The 9,457-nt window shown below is 38.9% G+C and overlaps 2 protein-coding genes across 2 annotated transcripts; one reads left to right on the top strand and one right to left on the bottom strand.

Moving 5' to 3' along the window:
* Nucleotides 1-182: 182 nt before the first annotated feature.
* On the top strand, nucleotides 183-1,963 carry LOC105395542 (bifunctional peptidase and arginyl-hydroxylase JMJD5). Its single transcript, XM_011567494.3, has one exon. The coding sequence runs from the start codon at nucleotides 682-684 to the stop codon at nucleotides 1,894-1,896; it is 1,215 nt and encodes a 404-aa protein (XP_011565796.3). The 5' UTR covers nucleotides 183-681; the 3' UTR covers nucleotides 1,897-1,963.
* Nucleotides 1,964-1,980: 17 nt separating this feature from the next.
* Nucleotides 1,981-7,975, bottom strand: LOC105395543 (isovaleryl-CoA dehydrogenase, mitochondrial). Its single transcript, XM_011567495.3, has 9 exons — nucleotides 7,810-7,975; nucleotides 7,291-7,417; nucleotides 6,807-6,885; nucleotides 6,383-6,488; nucleotides 5,813-5,974; nucleotides 5,332-5,487; nucleotides 3,183-3,374; nucleotides 2,399-2,567; nucleotides 1,981-2,145 (listed from the first exon to the last, which is right to left on the bottom strand). Exons 1-9 carry the CDS (start codon nucleotides 7,930-7,932, stop codon nucleotides 2,012-2,014), a joined length of 1,248 nt encoding a protein of 415 aa, XP_011565797.3. The 5' UTR covers nucleotides 7,933-7,975; the 3' UTR covers nucleotides 1,981-2,011.
* Nucleotides 7,976-9,457: the final 1,482 nt, after the last annotated feature.

The raw sequence follows: 9,457 nt of genomic DNA, 5'->3' as shown, positions 1-9,457 counted from the left end.
TCACATGTCAAAGTCATATGATTGGCCATAGACAAATAAACGGGTTTCTAATGTTTCAGTCATGCAGGTCAAGGTCAAACTTTCTTACTGCTTCTCTGTTCCCTGGTTTTGAAGAATCAGTTTTTAGGATTGAGTATAGTCTCTACAAAATCAGAATACTACTGTGTAATAAATCATAATAATAATAATTAATATTACCGTATTTGATAGTGATTCTTTAGTGCTTAATACTAACCATAGAGTACAAACCAAAATACACGCTCCTTCATACGCATAATGACTTAAAATAAGTCGTGATAAAACATATTATGATAGCTTAAGTATTTTAATTACTACTGCTGTTAATTTGTCCAAAAATACCTATTCTACGTTGAATAAATGATTTTCAGCATGTTTATATAATATATCGGGGGAAAAAGTATGAAAGGAAGAAGGTAATTTTGTAAAATGAAACGTACCTGTCACCAGCTGTTTCGCGTATGTCAAATCACTGTCAAAATGACAAGCAAAACAATAACATAACCTCAATTTGTTTTTTAAGATTTACTGATTTCATTAAACATTAAATTAATATCTAAATTAATTTGAATTTACTTTCGAGTGTTATAGCTTAGTTTGTGACTATATATTTGAATGTGCAATTATTAATTGAGAGAAAACTTTATTAATTAACGACACGACATGTCGACTGCAAGTGAAATTTATACTGAACTTCTGGAACTGAAAACTAGAATAGGCTTAGAAGAAATAAGTGAACTTGATATAGCGTGTAAGTCAACTATACATCGCTTCCTCAGTAATGACTCTGCATTGTCTAATATTTCTATTATTAAAATTGATGCAGTCCTGGACTACACCTATGAGAGAATAAATATTGGAAACTGGAAAGATGTAAAACCGTATTTAAGGAAAACCATGACGATAGCTTCATACATCAAATTAATAGCTAGCATAAAATCCATAGAACCTACCTCACATTTGGATGTCATTCACCTTCAAAGAATGTACAAAATTATTGATCATGGCCTTATGTTTGGTTGTCCTATACAAAAAGAACCACAACTACTACAAAAATGTGCCACCATTCTGAACAAACACTACTGTGAACAGTTCACAGATATGAAACTATCAAGTAGTGCCCAGAATCAAGATGAGATCCAAAACATAGATTCAAGGTGCCACCAAGGTAAAGAAATAGATGTTGTGGACTGCCCAAGTATGGAATACTTCTATAAAGAACACATACTTACACAGAAACCTGTAGTACTCACCAACTGCATCCAGCACTGGCCAGCATTAACAAAATGGACTGACCAAAATTACCTTTTAAAACTAGCTGGGTTGAGGACTGTTCCGGTAGAATTGGGCTCCAAATACACTGATGCAGAATGGACACAAAAACTAATGACTCTTGGAGACTTCATAAAGCAACACATTTTTACCACAGAAGGACCTACAGGCTACCTAGCTCAGTACCAACTATTTGACCATATCTCTGAGCTGAAGAATGATATATGTGAGCCTGAGTATTGCTGTTTCTCGGATACTAATGATCCAGTAGATATTAATGCCTGGTTTGGACCTAAAGGCACTGTTTCTCCACTACACCATGATCCCAAAAAGAACTTACTAGCCCAAGTTGTGGGAGAGAAAAGGATATATCTTTTTTCTCCCTCTGATTCAGAGTTTCTGTATCCACATGATGATGAACTGTTGAATAACACAGCCAGGGTGGATCCTAGATGCCCTGATTTGGAATTGTACCCTAAATACAAGGACGCTAAACCACAAATTTGCATACTGAAGCCGGGGCAAATGTTGTATATTCCACCTAAATGGTGGCACTTTGTAGAGTCACTATCCATTAGTTTTTCAGTCAGCTTTTGGTGGGAATAAAGAACATAAGTAGGTGTCCTCCTTACATTATTTATAAGTATGCTGTGATAATAGCCTGTAGGTAAATGAAACATTTTTTTATTAAATAAATAATAAATTTAATGCATTAATAGTTTTACTTGTATTCATTATTTAAAGCCCTACCAATGAGCATTCTTCTGACTTCAGAGGTGCCAGCTCCAATCTCGTACAGTTTGGCATCTCTCAGTATTCTACCTGTCGGGTAGTCATTGATGAAGCCATTGCCACCTGAAAATAAATAAATAACATTGTTACTAGTGAAAAATGAGATTGATTATGAAGGTCAGTCCTGAGTTGCCTGACAGGACAGGCCTGAGAAACTATATAGTTATAATTTGTGTGTGTGTGTTTCAGTAAAATTTGGTATAGGTACTATTTGGATAGATGGAACTTTTTCGTGGCACGTGGTGAGGTGAACTGCTATAAGTACCTACTATGTATCTGTACATCTCACAAACCATGTTTAAAAACAACAACGTACCAAGTATCTGTATAGCATCAAGGGCGAGTTGCGTGGCCTTCTCCGCACAATACAGGATGACTCCGGCGCAGTCCTTGCTGCTGGTGTGTCCCTGGTCGCAGGCGCGGGACACGCTGTATAAGTAGCTGCGGCACGCGTTGAGGGTTGTGTACATGTCCGCCATTTTGCCCTGTGAACAGTAGGTGTTGTTATGTATTACATAGGTACCCAACCAACTAACACATTTAGGTAAGTTTATGTACGGTGGCCTGCGCCTAAAAGTATACAGGCGGAGTTTTTAAAATAGCGATCCCGGATGATGAAGGGACCAGCTACATCTGTTATAAATCCGGGGACGTGTTGTGTGTGATATGTGTAGCAGTGGTGTTTATGTGGATGTGCTTGAGCAGCATGTTAGCTTGAGATCGCTATTTTAAAATTCCGCCTGTATATTTTTAGGCGCAGGCCACCGTACCTACATGATTGGTAGGCAGTGGTCATATCTGGATACACGGTAGACGACTTCTCGGATGGAGATCACAGATTCACCCTCTACTCCGCTTGATGGATTGTCAATCTTAGACAGGCAGCCAGTAGTGGCTGGATAAGGGAGGCCGTATAGAGGTTTGAAGTGCTTCTTAGAAGAAATCTGCATCTAGCAGTGGACGATTATTTTCTGGAGATGACGACACATAGAGGGGCTTAACTTGTTACGCTGTGATATCGACAGACCGACACATATTAAACTAATCATAAAAAGTACCCTAAATACCCTTAATCTCATCAAACAAGCCACCCAACAAACCTGCAACAACTGGAACTCGCCAATATTCTTCCCAAACTGCTTCCTAGTATGCGCGTACTGGAACGCCACATCCACGGCGGCCTGCATCAGCCCCACGGGCCCGGCGGCCAGCACCAGGCGCTCCAGGTCCAGCCCTGACATGAGCACGTAGACGCCTTTGTTGTACTCGCCGAGCAGGTTTGAGGCTGGCACCTGGGGAATGAGAAATATTTAACTAGGTGAGATTGATAGGTGTTGGTAGAGGGTTAAGGTGTTGGTAGAGGGTTAGAGATTAACACGTAGACCCCTTTCTTGAAGTCGCCGAGCAGGTTTGACGCTGGCACCTGGAGTAGAGGAGTGTTGTGGTGAGGTTGGTTGTTGTTGATATAGGGTTAGAGATCCTAATGCCGCGGATTTACTATGTAGATAATTTTTCGGAAATCGTAAATTTTATTTTTACCCGACTGCGCGTTACCTACTTAGGTACATAATGTCCAAATCGATCAATGCCCTAATCTCGGAAGATCACTTGCTTTCTTCTTTCACTTTGATAACTAAGTATAAGTACTTCACGGCAGACAAATTGATGGTTGATGTGACGATGACTTGGAAACACACTGAAGAAAGGTAGGTATACCAACGCTGTTCATACTTTGTTGTAGGTTGTAGGTATCGTAGTAAGTACGTGACGTCAGCATAGTTTCCCATATCCGGTACACAAGTCAAAAACATCTTCAAATAGATCGGAACCAAACACGTCAGCGGTCGTCGATTTGGCTGGCAGGTTCATAAATATGCATTCTGATCTATTCCTGGTGCAATAAGTTGCATAATTGATTGTTACGCCCCCTACGTCAGTCTACTAGAATACGCATGTATTAAACAACTATTTGCTACGCTTGACAGTGGAATCTGAACTCTATCATCGTGAGTCCAATCCCTGTGCTACCGAACTGTAGGTCAGTAATTCAATTAACTGCCCTTTTGAATAAAGTTCATACTTGGTTCTTACATTGTGCACCTAAAGACAAAATTATATCCCTCCTACCACCTGCAAGTGGACCATCAGATTGCAATGTGATTTTTTTAAGTGTACACTCTTTATGGCTTAGCTTTAACAATTTGTGGTGAGTAAGTAAACAAGTACCTACAGTAGGTAGGTAGGTTGTTATTCTATGCTATCTACCTATAGTGCCACAAACTTATCTGTTCCGGTGAGAGTGAACTAAATTGATCCATATCTCATTACTTATTAATTAATTGTATACTGATATGGATTAGATGGGTTTATTAAAATCTCAAGGGCAAATTACCACTACGGGCAAACTTAAAATCTTATAAAATTAAGAAATATTAGACATTTACTTGAACTGTCACCGGAACAGATAAGTTTGTGGCACTATACAGGTTGAATTTTAAGTCACATGCTAGGTAATTCTTCCAAAAATCATCATCTGATGCTCATACAATCTCATACATTCTCAAAAATTAAAGAACTTGGATTTTTTTAAATATAAGTAAACACTAAACAACCATTTGAGAACTTGGATCACAAAATTTCCAAATCTCTATTTTGAATTTGTGACCCTTTTGCAGGTGCGCGCTACGACCAGGCAACGGGAACGTCACTAATAAAATTCCACCCCGTCTATCTATGTATGTTCCTACAGTCAATATTGACGACATAATCTTGGACCGAGTCGCTATTACACTGCATATTTTCCCAGCCCCGCCTATTGAAAACACGCACTAGGCATACCAAGTGCATAATTATCTATCAACGTTATTTAAAATATTTTAAATGCGTCACGGTATATAAGTACGTTGTTATTGGAAGACGAATGACGATCGGTCAGTGCCATTTGTGCACAATGAAATTAGGTAAGTACACACAACCCCCAACATTTACAGAAATGCATTTCTGCACAAACTATTCGTCAGCATCCAAGTCAAATAGGACACTGGGGAATATGTACTCTTGGTAAGTACTAAAAAGGCTTGTTCGGATTCATGACAACCTGTATAAGTATGCAGATTTCCGTTGGTCGACTCTTTACTGCATGGATATCCTATACATGCTGGATTCCTGACAACCCCTTGTTTATCCAGCTTTCCATTGGACACACTCTTTACTGAACACCCTGTATCTGTATTTAAACCATCAACTAACCTTGCAGTCCTCAAACACCAGCTCGCCAGTACTAGAGCCCCGCATGCCCAGCTTGTCCAACTTCTGTGCGGTAGAGAACCCTGGGTAGTCCTTCTCTATCAGGAACGCCGATATGCCGTGCTGCGGCTTCGTTGTCAGGTCCGTTTTTGCGTATACCTGTGGGTATGGAAGACATGATTGGTACTAGGGTTATTTTTATACCTACGTGTGTCTTTAAAAGGAACAGTAGTTAGTAGTTTATAAGTTAACATTGAAATAAAGCATGCCTACACTTTGAAGTTCCTAGTTACGCCCAAAGCCTTCCCCATAAAATCAGCGGAATTCTTCCCAGATACGTGCAGAAGAACCGATGATCGGTGGGGCAAATGAATTCTCGAGAGGACACTATGAACAGGCAACCTTAGCGTGGCCTATGTCCAGTAGTGGACGATTACGGGCTGATGACGATTCTTACGATGAGAGCGATTGCAGTGAAACTCACCACCAAAACGTCGGCATCCGGGCCGTTAGTGATCCAGAACTTGCTTCCGTTCAGCACAAAGTAGTCTCCCTTCTTCTCGGCCCTCAGTTTCATGGAGACCACGTCGCTGCCGGCACCAGGCTCCGACATGGCCAGCGCGCCGATGTGCTCGCCTGAACATAGCTGGGTGAGGATAAAAATAGTTTAAGAGCTAGGTACACAGGGAAAATTGTCGGCTGGTCCCACATTTCATACAAAATAATGTTGTGATGAATACTGAACAATAATAATAATAATAACTATTGTTCTAATCTAGAGGTTCTTTACCGACAGGGCAAGACGAATATTTAATGGAATACCTACTTTACTTACCTACTTAAGTACTAAAAATAATTTAAAATTTTGTCATATCATATGCGCTAGGAGAGATTTGAACATTTTCCATTCAATCCTCGTTCCGCCTCGTTTCACCCTGCTGGTGGAAAACCACCATAAAACTTTGTGGAAATTTGTGAAAAGAAAATTGTAGTATTAAGACGGTAGGACCTAAAATTTTCTCGAATTTGTTCTAGTTAGCACTAGGAAGGTTACCTTTGGTAAATACTTGCTCTTCTGCTCAGGAGTTCCATTCCTATTGATTTGGTTGACGCATAAGTTCGAATGTGCTCCGTAAGAAAGAGCTATTGAACCGCTTGCACTGAAATACAATAATGCATAGATAGTTAAATAGAGATTAATAGTTAGTATGCAAATGTACCGCGCGCAAATAAAGAAAGAAATAAAAATGGCGGCCGTTACATTAGCAGGAGCAGGAACGCGTATACACTAGGTACAATACCTATACTATAGGTACAGATTACCGACCTTCGAATAGATCATGTATACGTAGCTTGAGTAGGCCCACCATTTTCATTTTTATTCTTTATCTACGCATGTTATATCTAAGTTTAAATTCGGCTAGAAGTATTTTCTTTTATTAATTTTTGCATTTGTTATCATGCATGTATCTATTTACCGAGATAATTCCTCCATGATAACGACATGGTCCGTGTATTTGCCGCCGGTGCCGCCATATTCGGGATCTGCTGTGATACCTGAAATGTATTCAGAAGTTTCCATCAGATATACCTAGTTAAGATAGGGTTGGAATAGATCTCTACATCTCCACCTGTAAAAGTCGCAGAAAAAGAAACAATACGAAAATGGCGGACGGACTCATGCTATCCTAGTAGCACTGTTAATATACTAAGTTATAAGTACCTACCTCAACTCAACTGCTAACCTAATAGAGAGCAGAAAGGAACATTAAGGTAGGTAATGTAGGCATGCATTAAATCTGTGCATGTCTCTTTTTGGTCCGTATTGTATAAGTACCTACTTACGTAAAAGCAAGGCAGCAGCAATACAATGTTTTTTTTTTTTAGCTTAGCTTAAAGTTCCGTTGCATGAGCAACTCAGCGTAAGTAGGTATACTTAGCTATAAATAATGAGATAATTACCTAAAAATCCGAGCTGTCCGAGTTTCTTCCAGAACTGTCTGAGCTCAGTGAAGTTATTTTCCTTGTCTATTTGAGCTGCTTTCGGCGCCAACTCTTTTTGGGCAAATTCGAACACGAGTTGACGGAGCTAAGGACAGACAATTTACATTCAGGTAAAAGTCAACATTTTCAGTTGCTAAGTTTTCTTACTTCATAATATACACGAGAAAGCGATAAATATGTAAGTATTACATCATTAGGAGTAGATATTACACAAAAACGCTCTTGTATGAACAGTAATTTTGATAACTAAACTACCTATCTACTAGGTATGCTGTAAGTGGGTAAAAACTTACATATTTAGGTATGCAGAGCTTATGCACATATACCATATACCTACCTACTTACATAGAGATTATAAATAAAACATTTTGGTTATTTATTATTATTTAGGTACTTAAGTAGGTATGTACCTAGTTACCTACTCATGATTAAATATTAAAATAAAATGATTCATTAAAGTTGAAATAAACCACTTACCTGTTGCTGTTCACTGGACAATCCAAACACCGCTTCATCAATGGGATAATGCGACATGCATCGCCCTGAAACTTGGCCCAAACATTTGGTCAAAAGCCTCGGCACAGCAACCAACTTCGACATGTCCACACTTTGTCACTAACCTCACCAAACTAAACTTGGAAAACATGTTTTTATTCAACATCCATATTCATTAAACTAATTTGAATATTTTATCGCCAGTAATAAGGTTCAGTTTGCGTTGTTTTTGATAAGAAATCGTCATAATTATTGACTCTTACAGATAGTGGGTCAGTGTATATTATCTTGTATTATCATTATATTGTTGAATATTTGTATTGTTTTGCTGTTGATAAGCGTATAAGAATTCTTCTTTCGGTTAAAACCTTGCCTACTGAAATATTAAAATTAATTAATGCAATTGCATGCTGTGGTTAATTCACCACGGTGACAAAACCCTATTAGTTAAGCTCCAGTGTTAACATTTAGGTAGAGTGTATGATTGTAACACAATTTGCGATGAGGGAAAACCTTTTATTATTATTATTAAATTCTTTATTGCACAAAGTAAATTGGTACAAAGGCGAACTTAATGCTAGCAGCATTTTCTACCAGTTAACCTTTGGTGATGTTGAAAAAGTGATTGGTAGTGCTTAATGCTTTGAGGAAAGAAGATGGTTTATATTGAGTACTTAACCGAAATATTAATATCTTAATATATACCTATCTATACAATATAAATATACACATGATACCTAAATAAATACATTACATACATACATAAATACATACATAAAATTACTATCATCATCATCATCACACAGATAGGGATCAGTTAGGCAGAATGTTCTGCTCTTGGAGGTAGTGGAGACGAACTTTAGATTTAAAAAGATCTATAGACTTAGTTTGTCTTATATCCAGTGGTAACTTGTTCCACAAGCGAACCGCTGTCACAGTGAAAGAATCAGAATACCCTGCCGCATTATGCTCTGGGGTACGAAAGAGAAGATTGCGACTTGACCGTTGAGGACGGTCAGAAAAGTCGAAGAACGTGAAGCGTTCTGTTAGGTAGGATGGGGCACAAGCATTGTAGACTATACTATGAACAAGAGATAGAATATGAGCATTCCTTCGGTGACGGATATTGAGCCACTTGAGTTTGTTCCGAAAATCAGAGACATGATCATACTTACGCAGGCCAAAAATATAGCGAATGCATAAGTTGAGCAGACGGTCGAGTTTATCAAGTAGCTCTTCGGTGAGATCGGGATAGCACACATCTGCATAATCAATAATTGGGAGCAACAATGAGTTGACTAGCGTAACTTTGGTCGAGTACGGCAGGAAGTTCTGAAGGCGTTTAAGTCCATGCATGGATGCATAGATCTTACGGCTGACCTCAGAAACCTGCAGCTCCCAAGACAAATTGCTCTGTATGTGGAGACCAAGATTTTTTACATTGTCACAGTATGACAAGCTAATTCCATCGAACACAACGGGTGGTAACGGTCCAAGTCTGGCCAGGTGAAACCTGCTGCCCACAAACATAACTTGCGTCTTTGAGGGATTAACAAGAAGACCATAATGAGCTGTCCAAGTTTTGACTGCTTCAAGATCGGCACTCATCTTGTTAATTGCCTCTAGGACG

This window comes from Plutella xylostella, chromosome 22, assembly GCF_932276165.1.
Source record: "Plutella xylostella chromosome 22, ilPluXylo3.1, whole genome shotgun sequence".
Lineage (NCBI taxonomy): Eukaryota > Metazoa > Arthropoda > Insecta > Lepidoptera > Plutellidae > Plutella > Plutella xylostella.
The sequence above is the reverse complement of the archived record's forward strand: the minus strand, read 5'-3'. Positions and strand labels throughout refer to the sequence as shown.